The 19,481-nt window shown below is 42.0% G+C and overlaps 1 protein-coding gene across 2 annotated transcripts in view; it reads right to left on the reverse strand.

The window, feature by feature from the left end:
* The window catches only part of dock1 (dedicator of cytokinesis 1), a 178,517-nt gene that overhangs the window by 16,208 nt on the left and 142,828 nt on the right, over window positions 1-19,481 (reverse strand). For both annotated transcript variants that reach the window (XM_027289642.1, XM_027289643.1), the window contains exons 32-45: window positions 19,251-19,309; window positions 18,405-18,553; window positions 17,178-17,263; window positions 16,692-16,848; window positions 15,995-16,035; window positions 15,488-15,578; window positions 13,242-13,361; window positions 11,941-12,030; window positions 11,516-11,620; window positions 7,098-7,239; window positions 6,762-6,843; window positions 4,712-4,796; window positions 3,026-3,112; window positions 1,118-1,294 (exon numbers count right to left, since the gene is read on the reverse strand). In XM_027289642.1, coding sequence (XP_027145443.1) covers window positions 1,118-1,294; window positions 3,026-3,112; window positions 4,712-4,796; window positions 6,762-6,843; window positions 7,098-7,239; window positions 11,516-11,620; window positions 11,941-12,030; window positions 13,242-13,361; window positions 15,488-15,578; window positions 15,995-16,035; window positions 16,692-16,848; window positions 17,178-17,263; window positions 18,405-18,553; window positions 19,251-19,309 — 1,471 coding nt within the window. The remainder of the gene's footprint in view (window positions 1-1,117; window positions 1,295-3,025; window positions 3,113-4,711; window positions 4,797-6,761; window positions 6,844-7,097; window positions 7,240-11,515; window positions 11,621-11,940; window positions 12,031-13,241; window positions 13,362-15,487; window positions 15,579-15,994; window positions 16,036-16,691; window positions 16,849-17,177; window positions 17,264-18,404; window positions 18,554-19,250; window positions 19,310-19,481) is intronic.

The following is a 19,481-nucleotide window of genomic DNA, read 5'->3' on the forward strand; positions in this document are numbered from 1 at the left end:
AAAAATATTAAAGCTGATGAGATCTTACAGGACTTCAAATATGCATGAGATTATGATTATGATAAATTCAGGAATATAAAATAGATCTTCTTCCTTCTTGCATCAAAGCGATAGTTTGACATTAAAAAACTTTTTTTTAAGAAGATGTATGTTGATATGAAGCTGGACCAGCTTATCTTAGCATAGAGAATGGAAACGGCCAGCCTGGCTCCGTCCAAAGGGAGTCGCTCCAAATGTTTTAATCAAAGAGATGAAAACATTTTGTCTCATTTGTTTAATCTTTACAGCAACCAAAGTATAAAAACGACAAGTTAAATTACCTGGCAACCTCGCTGTGACAAGACTCCAGTATGTTATGTAAGGCCTTTGTTTAAAAAAAAAAAAAAAAAGTAGGCTTGCTGTTTCTCCTAGTTTTCCAGTTTTTATGCTAAGCTAACCGTCTCTTGGGTCTTTATTGGACAGACATGAGAGTGGTGCTGATCTTCTCATCTAACAAAAAAAAAAAAGTATTTCCCAAAATGTTAAACTATTCCTTTAGGCAGTGGTATAATAGTATTCAGATCCTTCAGTAAAAGAATAAGAAAGAAAATATCTCCACTACAAGTGAAAGCCAGGAATTTAAAATCTTACTTAAGGTACAGAAGTACTATCACATACATGTACTTAAGCATCAAAGTCAAAGCACTTATTCTGCAACCCGGGGGTCAGGCCGCATTAAAGGGCCACCCGATACGTCCAAGGTCACGAGATGATTAATGAGAAAATCAGAAAAAAAAAAAAAAAGAAAAAAAAAAAGCTTTGATTAAGAATCTGAATAGTTTTTTATTTGACTTTGAGGCTTGAACAGTTATTTGAAATCATGTGAGAGGCTTCAAGGGGAAATTTAGTGAATCTGACATTAACTCAGATATCTGGAACATTAAAAGAGGCTCACAGACCAAAGAGGTTAAGAGCCATTGGTTTAATCTTTGGCAATGAGTTGTATTTTTTTACATTTTTTATTTAAAATCTAAACCTTAAAAGCAAACTGTAACTACACCACTCAGATAAATGTAGAGCTAGAGAGTTAAAGATTGTGATGCGGACATAAAGGTATACACGGTTTCATGGTGACTACCTTCTCATAGTTGGTAAAACCTCCCATGACAGCTGGGTCCACAATCCCATTCAGCAGCATGGAAAGAGGATTGATGGGAAGGTTGGGATCGTTGAGATGCCTCTGCACCATGCTGCTTATCTTCTCATTGGTCAGCTGCATCGTTTCCATGGCGTTCTCCAGTGGACTGATCTCCTCCTGTGCGGCACAGTTAAGTGAAGGCGTCATCAGATATTCTCAGCATTTATTCACCTGTTTCCAATATATCTGTATACACATACATCACCCACTGTCTCCGTCATCCCAACAATCAAACGGTAACATTTTGTGTTCGGTGACTGGGGAAAGTTTATTAGAAGACGGCCTTAACTACACACATAAATCACGTATGATAGAGGAGCAATGAATCATTTTTGAATGCGCACATACATGAACCTGCGAGCGTCAAATGAAGATGGATAGCGCGTTGGTGTGGGGGAATTTCAATTCCCGTGTCAACAAAACCCGATTGCCAATCCTGAGACAAAAATGAATAAAATACTTGGAATGGCTGTCATTAATTCCACGACTGCTTGAAAGGAAATTCCAACTGAGCCTTTGTAACTCTACGAGTGGGCAATTTAATTGAGATGAAAAAAAAAAAATCACCTCCCCACAGCTTGCTAGGAAGAATACACAAGTGGATTGTTGAGTAAATGTCAGACTGAGAGCGCAGCCGACAAACAAACAAACAAAAACAAATAAAAACAACACAAAACACAAAGATGTTGTGCCAGAGAAAAAAAAAAACCTCCAATCTGTGTCGGTATGTCTCGGGCCAGCTTGGTAAAAAGCATTGTCAGATGGACGGCTTTAGCTTGGTGAATCTCAGCCCAGCCATTAAGCTTTAAATAGAGAGTCTGACCTTGGGGACCTAGCCTCTCCCTGGCTCATCTGGAGGGCAAGCTGCTCCTGACAGTATGTTCCAACCCAGCCTGAAGGAAGAGGCCTCGGCTTTGAATTAGTGTGGCGGAGGAGAATAATACTTCAATATGTGGACTCGAGAGTTTGGTGCCGGATCAAGTCTTTGTAGTGAAATCACTGTGCTTACGGATGTAGCTAAATGCCCAAACTGTCTGGACGTGTGGGTGTCTTGTGGTGCTATTTTTATTTTTTTTTTGCGGCTATGAATGCAAAGCGAGTAGACCAAACGTCTGAGGAGACGAGGAGAAGTGCCCCTTTGTGAAGCTTGCACCAGCACAGACTTGAAAGTGACTAATCAAAGCGACAAATGAAGAGTAATTGATTGCGGATTACTTACACGGGTTAATTACCGTAAGCAGTGCATTTGTTTTGGGACAAATTAATGACACATTAAAAAGGATGAGACAGGTGTTTTGGTTATAAGCGATACTGCAACCTGCTTTTGGACTCCGACTTAGATTACTGTACTCTTTCCTCCAGAATCCTCTTGCAATAGAAGACATTCAAAACGGGGATCGGCATTTTAATTAGTCAAAACGGCAGAACTAAAACACGGAAATTTAAATTGTGATTTCAGTGTGATGGAGGGGAAAAGTGCTCAGTAGACACTAAAGTTTGTTGCAGTCAGACCATCCTCTTATCAACGGGGGTTCAATGCAGCAATCCAGGTAATTCTATTACAAGAAAATCAACAGCGAGTGAGTTCTGAACTCTCCTCTAGTTGTATTTGTGCTGTGCAGCTATTTTCACTGGAAACAGGCTTTACGGAGTGCTTGGTGAATCAATGTGGGCCCTCTGGCAGAGATAGAACGTGCCCTGTCGTTAGTCTGGGGAGTGGCACGCCTTGCGTCCACGCAGCTGTCTATACAGCTTAAGTGGACAAATCATATTGATTGCCTCTGAGCAAGGCTGCAGATCCTCATCTGATTAGCAGGCCCGCCCGGCACGCAGGCCCTTCATACTCACTGTGGAGACTGACTTGACTTCAAACCAGCGCAGGATGCCAGGAAGTTTGTAGGCTGTGGCGTACGTGGTCCTCTCGATCCACATGTTCTGTCGAGAAAATGGCCAAGATTAACAAAATTAACTTGACTTGACAACAGAGACAAACATAGATGTGCTGCTGCTTTTGTGGCAAACCACACTGAAACAAGTTTGAGGGAAAGAGGGTAAGATGATGTAACGGCTGTTCAATCAAAGACAATTGATGGTGGGCCGGTGGGAAGAAAACTTACAGACAGCCCAAACAAGATAAAATATGGGTTAATGCATCACGGAGCTCAAATGATGACTTAAAATCTTAAGAAGAAAAACACACAACACAGGAGATGATGAACAGCTTTGCAAGAGGCTTTAACATTTAAACCTTTTTTTTATTGACGTGTCAGAAGGAAAGAGTTTGAACTGAGAGTAAGCTTTAAAGCATATTTACTGCTCATGTTGGAGGGGTGGAAAACCACAGAGATGTGTGTATATTGACGTGTTTAATAGGTTTGACACATACAGTATGTCTGGGTATCTATCATGTCTGTCAGGACGGAGAGAGAACTCAGTCTGTCACATAAAAGAGTAAGTCTGGGATGAGTTAAATACATCATCCTGTTCTGCTGAAGTGATAGCACAGTAAACAGACAGAGGGAATAGTGAATAGGTTTAATTTGTCACACTTGTCATTTGCAACCTGGGTATTAAGCGTGCACAAAACATAATTCATTAGATGTACTAAAAAACAGGGCTTGACAGTAATAGTTGCACTAGGCAACCGGATTTGGATCACTGTCAACAATTTTATTTAGTCTGGATCTTCTCGCTGGCATCCGAAACATAAACATAAAAATAAACCCCTCTGTATCCCTCGTCCTTGGTTTAAAAATCTTCTTCCTATGTAAATGAGAGCTCTGCTGTGCTATTGATTTACCCTGCTGGGAAGAAAAACCTAGAAATATCTGTGGAACATAAACGTCAAACAATAATCCAGCAGCAACCCTTAATAAATTACAAAAAAAGACGCAGCAACACTGAGACAAACAAACAGAATCGTGATCAAAACAGCATATATATAAAAAACAAAAAGCTCCTTTTCAGCTTTTCTGAATTTCACCCTCAGAGAAAAATGACAAACCATTTGATCATTATTCTACCTCCTGTAATTTACCCTTCTCAGTACATTATGTTGCAAATGTGCAATTTTTTGCCCCGTTAGTGGAGCTGAGTCACCACTTCCTGTGCCTATTGTTTATCTGTGAGTGTGTGTGTGTGTGTGTGTGAGGGAGAGAGAGAGAACGAGAGAGAAAAACAAAAAACCTTTGAGAGAAAAGAAGATGATGTAATATATGTTTACCTATTCTAGGTATCATTTGTCAAAACTGAAACGTGGGATATAAATACCATTATCTCTCCAACCATAACTGATTCAAATTCAGCAACTTTAGCAAACAAAAGTAGGTGGTAGGCTATTTGCAGACTGGTACTCGTATCTCTTAAACTTCCCGTTAAGCCCTTAAAATGTATGCATACGTGAAAATGTCATGTATGTTTTTATTCATGAGAGGAAGAAAATTACAGTCATGATTTACTGTTTTAACAAATGATAAATAAAAACCCTGAAAATAAAAATCAAGTCAAAGTGGGAGAACAAAAGACAGCAATTACCGCAAACTCGTTGTCGGGGTCCTTTTCTCCCTTCCTCACTGGCTTGGAGTACTGGAATTTATGGACTTCATTAACTGTATAGAAGCTGGGGAGGGAGAAAATCAGCAGCTGAGTAAATTAAAACTACACTTTGATTCAAAGGTTGATTGCTTTGCTCCAGGTCAAACACAGGACAGATCCCCCTCGGGGGTAGCTCTGCCAGGAACCGCGACATTTAGCATGTTGGTTTTGACTAGCTGCTTCAGGTGTGGCCTCATCTACATGATAAATAAATACACTTTTGGGTCGCGTGCCTTATCGGCAGAGCCTGAAGTGACCGACGTGTCAGACATGTAGAGAAGCTGCAACATATGTGACGGAGGCACATGACTAACGGGTGAACTTTGCCAGATCGGGTTAATAGACTTTTCACACTAGGAAAATGATGGTGTGGCTGTGGGAGCAGCTGTCTGGGCACATACATACTTTCACACACAGACACATCACTTGCTCTTTTTCCATCCTCTTATCTCTCTTGCTGAAAGAAATGCACTCACACTCTCCTGGGGAAATGAATACAGATCTATTATCCTCATACAGCATATTGAATTTCCCATTCCTAAAACCATGCCATATGGTTTGCCTTTATTAGCAAACAATTATGAATAAAATATGAAAAGAATCAGTGCCGTTCCAGAACCACTGCCCTTTTATGTTTGTAGCAGCAGCAATAAGTGTGCACAAATGGGATGCTGCAACTTTTGAATTGTTTCTACTAAGGGATTGTTAATGTTTGGCTAATAAACGCAAAAAACTGTTGTGACACTCAGAATGGACAGAAACACAAGGTCTACTGGTGCTCGAGCCATTTATATTATACAGACATTCAGACGCGTTTGGTCACAAAGGGCGACGCACGATTTGAACACGATAAGACCCGTTGCCAAATTAGCTGAGAAAGCGAGGCATTAACCTAAAAATAACGGTGCCTCCGCACTCCTGATCTAATAAACAGATTAATAAAGCGGCTTTAGGTCATCTGCTCTACCCCAATTAAGCCTTTTACATGTCATTAGCTGGCGGGCTGGAGATGATGCAGTAGCATGGTCTGGACAAAGCAAGGTCACAAGGGGTGTATGTGCTCTGCTTGCTGCTTGTGACCCCTTCGGCTCAAACAGCTCAGACTCATTGTTATGCACCGTTGATCTTTTGCACTGAGTGAGAGAATAAATGAGAGAAAACAGAGAGATGGGAACAGAGAGAGAGAGAGAGAGAGAGAGAACCTGGGAAAAGCACGGCGAGAGCTGGAGAAGGAAACAGAGAGGATGGAGTTGGCAGAGAAAGAAAGACGGGCAGACAGTTGGCGTGGAACAGTCCTCTACCTCTCTCTAAACACGGCTGTCTAATCTAGGCTATTAACAGAGTTACAAATTCCAATCAGACACAGTTTGCAAACAAGCAAACAGGCTGCTGCATGGGGATGTGACCAATGGTGCAGGCTTGCGATAAGATCAGTGCGCAGGTATATTTGCCTAAAGGTTTTCCAAGTAAATGTCTTCTTTTAATTATGTCCATTGATGCGGTGGGTGGCATATCAAAGTGAATTTGCACAGCTGAGTGATGCAGCGGGTGTTGGCTGGCGTACAGATCGGGCAAAAAAGTGGGAGCGTAGGGGCCCTTCTGTTTACCGTGGCCCCAGTGCGTGACACAAAGGTATTAATGATGTCAGAGAAACAATATTGTACTTGGCACAGTGACTAATAGCAGATGGCGGATGCAAGTTTATATCCACGAGAACGACAAGAAGGTCAACCGCTGTTTGTTCTGCGCAGACACACATTTCCATCAACATTTAATCACTTTCACCACAGCGGTCCTCAACACGCCGCACTCTTAAAAAAATGCTAATGTGCCTTTTTGCATGTCATCACGAGCGCTCTGAATTGTTCTCGAGTGACTGGGGGAAGTAAATTGGGCTCGCTGGATTGAAATGCATGCTGTGTGACTTTGAGTAACACACTCTGTAATTGTACGGAAATGAATGTGTGCGGAGTCGGGGTATCCTGCTTACCTCACTATTTGTTCAGAGACGGGTTTGTTTTGGAACTTGGCAGGCAGGTCTAGGATGGGCTTCACTGTGAAACACTGGATGTCTGCAGCAGAAGAATCAAGGAAATAATACATCTGAACACAAGTGAATGAAATAAAATGAACTGGGACCTTGTTATAGTTAAATCAAAGTGTAAAATACAAATCTTATTGTCCATTTAACAAAAGTCTGACATGAATTTAATCACTTTATATGCGTTGATATGCATTAACTGCATTTGATACACATTTTAAATTGAAAAATATAATATTAATGATATTTTCATAATCATAATCAATAATTTCATGTTAAGGATACACTGTCCGGAGGAACACTTTGTGTCCTCGCTGGGTGGCGTGGTCGTCTTCATCTTCTCTGCGTTGGGAAACTGTGTGAGAAGACGGGCCTCGAAATCCTCTCTGCGCTCATACTCCTTTCCACGATAGATGAACATTTTGTTCTGTAGGACAACAAAAGAAAAAAAACAATGAGACCTTGAACATGTAAACGAGGGCAATCACGTAGGCAGGTAGACATTATGTAGACATAAGGCACGCTGTTACTGTTTTATAATTACGGCAGTATTGACAGAATACGATGTCATTTTATAGACCATGATTAGATCCCGTAGTTTAAAAAAACATTCAGTGATAATGGCTGTAAGGACAGACAAGGGACAAAGACAAAACTGTAATACTAAGAGAAAGTTCACTGGATGAGAGCGGCTTTGATTTGTAAATCTACTTGGCCCGGTAGTCTGTCTGGGTTAAAATACATTATCATAATCTCCATATTAAATACTTGGAAATGAGGGTGACAGAAAGGCTTTGGCACAGATTCAATGATTAGTCAGATCCAGCGGAGTTCACTGTGGGCTTGCTTGAGAGAAGATTTCTGTTTTAGCCGACTGACACACTGCAAATGGCTACTACCACTTGCAGGTGCAGGTGTGTATGTGTGCGCTGCTGCAAACTACAGCGACTGATGAAGCTGCCTTCAAACCACTGTAGTAGTTCTTGCTAATTTCAAATCAATCTTAGCTCAGCTTGATCTCTTCTGGAAACCATCAGTTTGCCCTAATTATGAATGACCAGGTTCATTCATTAGCTGAATGTGAATATTAGACTCTAAACACAGCTTGAGAGTTAGGATCTTACCCCCAGAGAATAGCCGAGTCATTTTTACATTTCCCTTTTTCTTTCGTAAACCATCACTGCACAACAGCTCACACACAGCAAGGCCTATGTTCATGCACAGCACACATCTCAATTCCCCAATTAATTAAAGGAATTGCAGCCATGAAATATGCCTGGGGCCATTTTCAAATTTGCTTTGACAGATAAGCTGACAAAAGCACATTGATTTCCAGGAGTCATCTCTTCCAACCGCAGGGAGAATCCACTCTGCCCGACAATACACTGCTGCATTTTTCAGATGGCGAAACAAACTGCGAGGTTTGGTTTCTGTGTTTTCTCCAAATCGTTCAAACCTGACAGAGGATGTTTAATCTTTCAAAGACCATCCCTTCATACTGTATGGACAGCATTTTTTTCAGCATCCTGGTCGTGTATACAATAATCTCAATGTCACGATTCTCATTCTCGCTACTTCCAAACCTACACTGGCAGAGAAAAACATTGTCATTGAGGTAATAATTCATGCTAAAATGGTCTTTTCTTTCTTGGCTGGAAGGTAAAAAGGCAATTTCATACAGTCAAGAGACAAAGCAGCAGCAGGTTCATGTAGCTGTAGTGTTATCGAGTTCAAATGAAACACGTATGGTGAGGATTTAGGCTCCTTGGACATGCTTGTAGCAAAACTGGAATATTTGTAGTATTTTGGGAAAGGGCCAACAGAAAGAACAATGACATATCACCATCTCACCCTCTTGGTAGAGATAGTTTCCCAAAAATGTATGTCAAATGTATGGATACGCCCTTTCAAACTGCAGAATCAGATAAGGTTTAACAGACAAAGAGACTGACAACAAAAAAACAAAAAATAACATAACATGAGAAGAGTTCTCCTACAAAAGTATGAGCCAGGAATGTTCCTTTATCTCCTCGAGTGTGCTCAGGGGTCTGTCTGAGGAACATTTTGAATGATCCAACATGACGGCTCATATCCGAGTGTCTGAGAATGTGGTGCGTTAGGATACATATTTCAAACCAACTTTCACACACTCTCACTGCTCTTTAAGCTGAACGCTCACAGGAAACTCAATACAGGGATTAAGTAAAGTTTAGGAGTGATAGGAAGAGAAGGGAGAAGAGGCAAAATACACCGACTGGGTGGAAAATGAGAGAGGCGACTGTAGAGGAAACCTGTCTTTGAAATTCTGAGGATGCTTTTAACGTGTCTAAAGTAAAAAGAAACTCAGGATCCTTTATGGAGCAAATAAATAGAAGCTTGAAGTCTTGCTTCAAAGCTTCTTGACAAGGTATTGTGACTTTCAAGGTTGAAATAATGACTTGTGTCTGCACTGACAGAATATTACCAACACTAACCACTGGGTTATTATTATTATTATTTTAACATAGAACTACATGAAAAGATGAGAGATGGAATCAGTGGCTTAGTTGCATCTGACATTTTACAATTAGCAACTACCCTAGCATCTAACCATATTAACAACTAATAAATCATAAGCAGCTGAATTAAGCACTCTTGCATAAAATCAATTCTTAAGGGGATGGATACAAAATGCCTTTCAGAGTATTGATTTCTTCACATAATTGACTTTTCCCAGGGGACACTGCGTCGTTGCAACACAAATAGCGATGTGGGGTGTGAAACAAAACCCCTCCGAACTATATTGATGTTAAGTAACCCATACTCGGATGCTTTCCTATGTAGTCAGCCAGAAATCTTCCAACGCACTTATGAAATATATCAAAAGGGCGAACAAAAAAAGCAGCAGGACAATGTAAGACTCTGTCAGGATGAAATGCTTTACATCTGTTTGGCTGTCATTCAACATTGCTTAATAAGCTGGAGAACTATCGTATCTAATGTAGCTCGAGTAAGACCACAAGACAAAACAATAAATGTGTAAATTAAGTGCAGATTCCTCTTAGCAACTGTAACATGGCATTCTCTTGCCCTGGTTATTTCAGGTAAGGGCAAACTGCCTCAAAAGAAGAAAAAAAAAAAAAAAGAGATCTGTCTTCGAAGGCGCTTAAATAGCCAGTTAGATTAGGCCAGTGCAGCTTGCCCTGGATGTAATGGAGTTACTGCCCTGCTAGATAAAAGGGGTTAGGAGGGGCACATGGAGATCGCAGAGTGGCAAAAGACCCTTGTAAAGACTGTTCTTCATAATAGAATGAAAAGGGTACGATCAGGCGATCACTGTTCTTGAAGCTGGACTTTCACATTATGTTATTCCTGTGAGGGCTTCTGGGCCTTTTTTCAGGTGTTGCTTTGTGTGATAAAAAAAAACAGCTTGAATTCCTCCCAGACAGGAAAACAACACCTCCGGTAGCACGCCGGATGACAGCCTAAAAACAGCTGTAACAGGGAATATATTAAAGGCAAACAAACACTCCTTAGTCAGTGCTGTCCATTTTCTTCACGCCGAGACATTTCGACATCGGTTTTTCTGTTCACCCTTCACAAGCAGAGAGCAAAAGAGGTCTGATATGCACATAGTAGTACCTCAGACACCCAGTAAGGCCGGTGAGTAGATATCAAACGCCTGTTAAACACAGACTGAATTTGTGATAAGCTGCGATCAGACTGGCACAAGACCAGCCAGGATATTTCGAGGGGAATCCAGATCGGTTCAGTTTCTGCAGCTACTACAGTTGCTTATTCATAATCAAGTGTTCATCTTCATAATGAGTCGATGGCCAGAAAATGGTGGTCACTGTAGAAATCACTGACCTCCACTGCAAGTACATTCGCAGTAAAGTTGCAACTATCTAAACAACTAGGCTTGAATGTTTTTGGATTATAACCCATGACTCAGCAGCCACCAAAAGCAATTTACAATGTGACTATATCACTTCCTTTCACTCTCACTCACTGTTTTGGCTGCACGCTTTTTGTTGTGCAGGCGGGCTGGGTGGGACACCTTTGTGATGCAGACCACGCTCGCAGCGTGGAGAAAAGTGGTGTTCAGGTGATGGAATTAAAGGCAGGCTTTGCAGCGTGATCAGCCTTTTGATTGGACAAACAAGACTGAGTCGTTTCTCTTGGCCATTGGTCTTGGATCAACAGTTTTTATAGCTGGGTAAAAAATGGATTTTGGGAGAAATTTTTTTATGATTGACCAACTGACCAACAGCCAAAGTGCCTCATAGAGTACACAAGAAAAACAGGCAGATATTAGATACGTAAAAGGAAGAGAGGTTTAAAAAAGAGACAGACCATGAATGAGAGAAACCTTTTTCCAAGAGAGATTTACTTTCCCACACTGAAGGGTGTCTGCCCAGCACATTATTTTGGATCTACTCTAAAACCCACACATGGAACAGCTGCTATGAATCACAGTTTGTTTTCTGCGAGTGAGTAAGTAAGTAAAAGCCAGACCAGGTGGGATGCTGAACAATGCTGAACAACGTGTCTCGCCAAAATAACCACAACCCGTGGGAGCTAGCTGTGTGTATAACACATATGTACTGACAGCTGAGGTTGAGAACTAAACGAGCGCTGGTAAAACCTATTGATCATTTGTTCGGACACGTGGCTCGCTCGCTCTCTGTGGCGGGAGGATGTGTGTTGATGCGAGTACTCACGCGTAGGAAGGAGGGGAAGCCCATGCCGTAATAGCCTACGGCGAAGTAGTCTGATTTGGGCCGGATGACCTTCACTATGTTCTCGTAGAACTGGGCTTGCTTTCGCTGTTGGGAGATACAAACATTTGCACTTTTTCATTTTGGGCTTTATTGGTGATTTTGAGACATTTTACAAATGGATTTTTGTTTGGTTCTGATCTTGTGACATGTTATTTCTTATCTTATTGAAGCTGCGGCTGCCTATCTCGGCAAGAACACTCATGGAAAAAAAAAGTGATTTAATCTCAACCAGATAAATAAAATAACCACGTCGCAGTCTTATTTCTCTCCCCTAACAAGTCATCTGCTCTGAATGTATCATTTCAGAGCAGCAATTGTCAATATAGTGAAATGACTGCATTTATGGCAAGAGGAATATTACTTACCAAGGAGGCGCTCAGCTGCTCGAAGTCAAACATTTCGTTCTCGTACTGTTCAGCCAGTTCCTTTCCCAAAATGATTGCCTCCTCCCACATCTATTGGACACATAAATGCAGTTAGTAAATGAATTAATTAACATATTAAAGTGAGATAATGACTCCTCTATTCAGCCAGCTGAACAAAACAAATCATCTCTCCCAGCCAACGATATTTAATATGAGACTTCTTGAAAAGCAATAAACGTGACTTCTTCTTTATATGTTAATATTCTTTAGCTTTTTTTCTCTTCGATCTAAAGCTTTAAAACTCAGATGCCATCCTTTTGGGAGAAGCAGATTTATCATAGTGATGCATTTCCCCCTCGAGACTCATCCAACGCAGTGGAGTGGTGTCACAGATAGATGGGAGCCACTCGAACATGTTGAAAGGCTTCTAAGTGGCTTCCTGACAGACTAGATTGGGCTGAACTGATCTGGGCCAGGCTGGAGGTGGACTCAGTCCAGACTGCTACTCAGATCAGCCTGCCATCAGTGAGAGCGGTGGTGGCAACACCATCTGGGACTGCTTTCTGGATGACTCAGATGACACCCTTAGAAATGGTTCTCGGTTGATACCCTCCTCTCTGGAGTGTTGATGTGTCCTTACACCCACTGTAACACTTCCTGATCACTCTGGTTGTGTTTGTGTGCGCATGTTTAACCAAGGCTCTTTCAATTTGTTTGTCTCTCTGGCAATATCCTGCTGAGTGAGAGTAGGCGAGAGGACCAAGAGTGGCGGCTGAACCCCAACATTGATGACACATACAAAGCCTTGGGATATCATCTCTGAGAAGCTCTGGCTCTGGTCCTGCAGACCCAAGTCCAGGCTGAAAAACATTTTTTTTCTCCTATGGAATAAAATATGAGGATTGTAGTAGAATAGTACAGGACGCAGGCCCTAGGCCGCTAGAACGTTTTCTGATGCACAGTCTGTATGTCACATAACAGAGAGAGACGTCATTCAAGTGTGTCGCTGAAGTGGCGTAAAGGGATAACAAGAAAAAAGGAAAAATGTTTTGTGGGAGGTAGTGGGAAAACACAAAGAAGCCACATTAATGCTTGTGTGGTCTGATATGCGCCTTCGCCCATAAAAGCATCAGCGAAAAGAAGAGGATTATTTACAATCCCCGCTCTGTAGCAGCTCTCCTTCAAAACCTTCCAAAAGAGGTATTTAACAGAGATGAGAGCATCTAAAAATAGCATCCCCAGAGTCCAGGATTTATCGTGATTATAACCAATCTTCTCCGTTGCCAGAATGTGTGTCTTACCTTGCCCTTGTCGAAGTAATTGATAATCTGCTGGTAGAGCTGGTCCTTAAGTTGTCCTTGAGTGGTCGCCTGGTAGCCGTCTCTCTGGGTGAGGTGGGCTGCACATGGCTCGTCTGACCACTACAAAGGACAAGTTAAAACATGCAAAGCATTGGGGGTCAACAATGTGCAATACAATACAGAACAAAAGGGTAACGGGTGACAAGAAATCAATCACTGAGTTATAGCCAATGCAAATGGGGTGATACTGATGTGTAATATTTGTGTAAAGCTGCCCTGCACCCTGGCAGGGCAAAATGGAAAGTTGAGACATGGGCAATGAAACATGCGTCGATACAAATCGAATGGCTAAGAGAGAGCACCGGTGCAATACATAGCTTTCTGTGGCTGTTATAATATTTAGCACAAGCACCCAAAATAGCGCTTCAGCAGGACTAACCCACTGCAAGGCAGCACGGAGAAGAGGAGCTAGGGGAGCAGAGAGAGGCATCACTTACACTAACAATAAACATCAGATATAATTGAGTCATGCCGCAGCTTATTCATTACATTTTGTAAAGTCTGGCAGACAAGGAAGAGTCATGTAAAAAAGAAACAACAAGACCGCAGCGTATCCTTTTGTGCTGACCGCGTACTCCATCATGCCTTTTTCTTCAACCGGCATTGAAGAATAATGAGGTTTCTGACAGGCTGGAGCAGCTCGGCTAACAGGGGGCGGATGGACAATCTGATTGGCCTCTGTGCTGCGGAAGCATAATCTTATGCATCCTGCCTTATTACCAGCTGGTTTTAATTGGGAGTAACCTGAAGAGTTAATATCTCTGTGAAAAAGGTGCGTTCTGTGTGAGGGTCACATCTGAATAGCAAAGCCAAGGAATTTGCATACCTTGCACAGGAGATGGGTGAAAAAAAGTAATAGCTCTGCACATTGCTGTGGCATGAAGAAGGATGCTGGGGGGGAGGGCTTTGGATCAGGTTATTGATTCGTTTACAGCTGGACTGCAGCATTTACATGGTAAAACGGATCTCCGTTTATTCATGGATGGTCGGTGACCCTGCATCGACAGAGCTAAATTGCTGATACATCTCTGACAATACACAAAGTGCTGTATACTCATCAAGCATGATTATACTGCTGCAGGTACTTTACTGGACGATTAATTATTACTACAGGAGCCAGTTTTACTCGATTACTGCTGGTGGATGCAGAGTTAAATATCCATCATTCAGCCTCATTGATTGTTTACACATGCCTGTGTGTGAATACAAAAGCAGGACAGTGGAGAGCTTTTTTTTTCGAGAAGAAATGATTAATCCCGACTGTGGTGGAACAAAATTAACCAATTGCCTCAACATAATAGTGAATCCCTCTCTGACGATGTGCTCAGGAATGGCACAGCTGCTGGGAGACGAGCAGAATTAAAATAATAACAACACAAACAACTCCCGCAAATGCTACTGTGGCTGAGGAAAATGGGATTCAGTCACAGGCTGCTCTCCTCTGTCGGGACCTGTACAAAGGCTGAAAGCAGCCAGCTATTTATGCAAATACAGATGAGATGTTGGGTGCAACCATTTTGGATGAAACGCAGTGAGCACAAATTCCGGGTGCTGAGAATAGACACTGCAGCTGTTTGTGTGAGGAGCTCGACGTGTGAATGTGGTGTATTTTTATAGAGCATAAAAACTTTCGAGGCCTAGAGCAGACCTCCACGAACAAAAAGGTGTAATGTTAAAAGAAATGCTTATAAATATTCATGTGCAGGAGTTGAAATAAACTTGCACTAAAGGTGTGAAAGGTGCAGTTAAACAATGTGCAGATGCAGCTGAACAATGTGATTTTCTGTTGAGGATTATATTTTTCCTTTCCAGCTCACAAACAGGACAGTAGAAGCGCACCTCGGGTGGCTGTTGCTGCTTTAAACATAGTTTTTTTTGTTTTTTTCCAGGAGAGATTAGATACTAGCCGTGATCTGCATCAACTATACGAGGTGAAAAAAAAAAAAAAACGCTTCTCAGCGATTCTGCCCTCTCAGCAGCTATCTCATGCCACGGTGGGATTAAAGTGATGCAGCCCTATCTCTTTAAGTCCTGTTACAGGTTCAAATTTACAGATTTACACGTTGTTTACCACCTGAGATTAAATGTCATCTGCCCGACAACAGCTTACCAGTGTATTCGGGACCTGCGTTCTGTTTGAAGTGCACTTCTATTTTTATTTGCTTGTTGGTATTGTGCCTGTTTACCTTGAGCAGTTTGGCGTGTAGCAGCAGAGTGTAGGCAGCCTCTGTGTAGTTGTCGCACTCTTTGTGGAGGTCACACAGCTTGTACAGGTACCTGGGCAGGAAATAGCAGTGATTTATGGGTTACGTCTGGGTGGCCCCTCTCACCCTTTAACAACAGACAGAAAGTTAACTCCGCTAGGCTGATGCGCCTCGACAGCCTCTTTTACCTCAAACAATGTTTGACAGACAGATGGAAAACTCAGATTGGTGAGATTGTATTTTAACAAAACCGAATATTTTATTCTGGATCTCGAGGGACATACAGCTGGGAGGGAAAAAGAGCCAAAATGTTGAGCATTTAGTACTTTTAGCTAGGTAGAAATTGAGCTCAACAGAATGAAACAGCACAGAGTCTCCCAAAGTACCGTATGTAATGTACCGTGGTGGTGTTTGCAAAATGCCTCGAAAGGATCGAATGCAGCAGAAATATGAACTTGATTAACAGGCATGAGGATAGATGTGACTTACCTGATGTACATCTCCTCTCTGTCGATCTCCTTATAAAAGTTCTACAGGAAAGAACGAGAACATTGAAATGAGTTTTAAAGGGTTCATAGACAATGACAACAAAGCCATTATGCTGTTTACAAAGGTTCAATGTAACATGCTTACATTGCATAACTCTTTGGACAGGAGATTATACCTTAATATTTTTAAAAGAACAATATTTTGGCAGTGTGACAAATTCATTTTCTAAAATATGAAGTCTACTGAAGAAAGCTGGCTGCAACAGAACCAGCGGCAGAGCAGTCACGCTGTGCTCCTGGCTCAAACTGAAAACGTACATTTTACACGACCTGGCAGAGCACTGACAGAACATGACTCAGGTAAATGCTCGCCGGTCGTCACGTGACACAAAATTGACATTTGACGGTTCCCCCCAGACGAAATGTCACATCACAGAGGAGAGGTGTTTCAGGTGAGCCGCTCTGTGATAACGTCTAATGCACTGTGACATGTGGAGGCGGTTGTTATTATTTCTATTCTTGCGTGTAGTCGCGTGTCATTATGGTCACTTTACTGACAGCATTAGCCTTTGAGTAATGCCTTGTTAGTGTGATGTACACATTCTCCCACATGTCATTTATGCAGGAGATTTCATGTGTCCACAGGTTTGTGCCCTTATTACTGGACTTATTCAGGAACTGAAAAGAAGCCGCCTTACCAGCACGTTGACAGTGCAGCTCATGCGGTTTTCCTTGTTCTCGTCGTGCATGATGGTCCTGTAATCCAGCAACCTCTCCAGCAGGCGAACCACCAGGGTGACGAAGTTCTCGCCCGTCTTGGCCAAGTACTTGTGTTTCCTGCAGTGCTCGAGTAAACTGGCATGTGTTGGTTCGGAGCGGAGAGAAGAGAAGGAAAACGGTTGTAATATTGAGAGGTTATATATATGAGAGGTATATATATTATATGAGAGGTTCGTGTTAAACTTTTGCCTCTCAAGATTCAGAGAAATCTTCTTTTTTTTTTTGCCCATTAAAGTACAGTTAAAATCCGACTGTGCTGCAAGCAAATATCACAGAGGCAAGCTGTGATGAGAAGTCGTGTGATCATCAGCAGACTGATTATTTTGAGGAGTGCTATGTTGCAATTAGCATTATCTAACTTGTGAGAGGCTCAGGCGTAATCCTGCCCATTAATCAGCACTTACATTTTCTGAAAGAGAACTTTGTACTGCTCGTCTCCGCGGCCCCCCTCCACCTCGTGATCCAGCTTGGTGATGATCTCGTTCTCAAACTGCAATTAGACAGAGCAGGCGTAAATAATCAGTGTAGCTAATTTTTCAATTCATTAACGCCATCTCCCTGTCTCACTCTCTCTCTCTCTGTGTGCATCAAGGCTTGGCTGAGGGGATCTGTGCTTTGACTTTAATCGCCACTCTCTTGCAGCCCAGCTGGATGTGAGCTGGTGTCTACTTCTGTTTATTATTAAAGCGTTTCTTTATGTGTGTATAAATCTGTTAGAACACAGAACAAGGCTGCATCATGAGCCGCATCCCCTTTATTTTGGCTCTGCTTTTGCTGTAGTTTCTGACAGTGATGCATGGGCCTTATTTCTCTGATATTTGTATGAACCAAGCGATATAAAAAAGCAGGTTTTATCGTGCTGAAACAAACCAATTTTCACTGAATTTCTTGATGTCCTCGTGTGTTGTTCGAGCACGAATACAGAGCAGGAGAGGAGAATGCAGCCGAGTAAGAAAAAGTCATGAATGCTGTTCTCTGTTAAGCCATGGATTTACAACACTCATGGAGAAAGAAAGAGACCCAGTAAAAGGAATATTACTGGCTTACAGCATAAAAGGGGGTCAGGCCAAAGTGAAATTGATCACATTTCACTGAAGACAAGAATAAGAAAGTGGCCTTTACCTCCAATGAGCCAGATCCTGAGTGACACATTGACTTAATTAGTAGCACTCCCATCCTTTGAGAGAGGGATGTTGGTTAAATACCGTCTTCATGGGACTACAAGGGCCAGCAGAGACATTTCAAAGCCTTTGTGCTGCTTTACAGTTTGACACAAGTACAATAGGCATCAAATGCTTTGGGAGCCCACATAAACATCACAAAGCTGAAAACTGCCTGAGACATCTTATGGCAGAACAGCTGTAGCCAAACGGATTTCCTCATGCAGAAAGGCTTAATTTTGCACTGTAACGGGGCAGAACATTAAGTTCCACTTACCGTGGCTGTTGATAATCACAGCACAACAAAATGAGATTTGCAGAATTACAACTAAGCTCATGGCTATGAGACTTTCTTCTGTGATGGACTTTCCCCCCCGCAATGTTTACTCCTCCTCAGATTTTTCACACTGACACCCACTTCTTTTCATAAAGCCCTTTTTTTGTTGTTTTGTCGCGTTACAGAGGACGCACCCGCTGGAAGCTGCACGTGAAGTGGAACTCGCACTGCATCATGTCAAAGAAGATGGCGATAGTGGCCTTTCGCAACTCGATCTCAGGAACAAGCGTCATCTCCAGGATGGGACCCACCATCTCTGGAATGAACTTTATCTTGTGGGGCCCTTAAAGAGGAAACAAATGGTACATATAAATGCAGAGTACATGATACAACTTATTTGTAAGCTTTAATTGGGGCAAAACAAGTGCTAAACGTTAATCCTAACGGGACACGGATAATCCTAAATGTGCCGCCGCTTCAAAATTAGCCGTAGCAAACAAAAAAGAAATCTGACTCATGTCTCCTCTCCTCAGAATTTTCCATGACAACCATGCGATAAATAGCTTCAAATCGAACGCCTCAGGTAAAAAATAGCAAGGGGCTCATTAAAAACCCAGTGAATGAGTCAATCTAATCTGGCGGAAAGCTTTAATTAAGGGGATCAGATGGTGGATTACAATGAGAAAGACTTTAAGGGAGGCACAGGTGTCCAAACCTGAGACGCCAATCGCTGTACTACAATCTCATTCCATTGAGACTCGACTGTTGAGTCTCTCTCATCACCCAACATAAAGCTAATTAACACATGATTGTCTGTATTTAGCTGCTGCTCTCTGCTGGCTTGACTTGTAATGAGTGTGAGGGTACTCAGTTAGCGGGTTATCATAAACATACATTTAGAAAACAGCACTTAACATGTGTTGATTGCTGGTGTGCTGAGTCTATTATCGATCTACGTCCGTTGAATTCATTCAGAAACTATTGTTCTTTGGTTACAATTGAAGCGGAACAATATCGACACAAGCACTTGGTTAAATTACCTAGATTGTACCACATATCCCTGATTTCAAAGCCAATGTGTCTTCTCATGTCCTGGTACCTGAAAGACGAAAAAGAATCAAATGTTACACAAGCAGGAGTCACATCATGGCATAGAGGATAAAATGACTTGAGGCTGTCTAATGCAATGTAACACACTATGTATGAACTGCTGCGTCGTGTTGCAGCTGTGCCCCAGCTGCCAGCACCAAAGTCGGCGTCAGTGTTGTTTC

The sequence above is a fragment of the Larimichthys crocea genome, chromosome XVI (genome assembly GCF_000972845.2).
Source record: "Larimichthys crocea isolate SSNF chromosome XVI, L_crocea_2.0, whole genome shotgun sequence".
Taxonomy (NCBI): Eukaryota; Metazoa; Chordata; class Actinopteri; family Sciaenidae; genus Larimichthys; species Larimichthys crocea.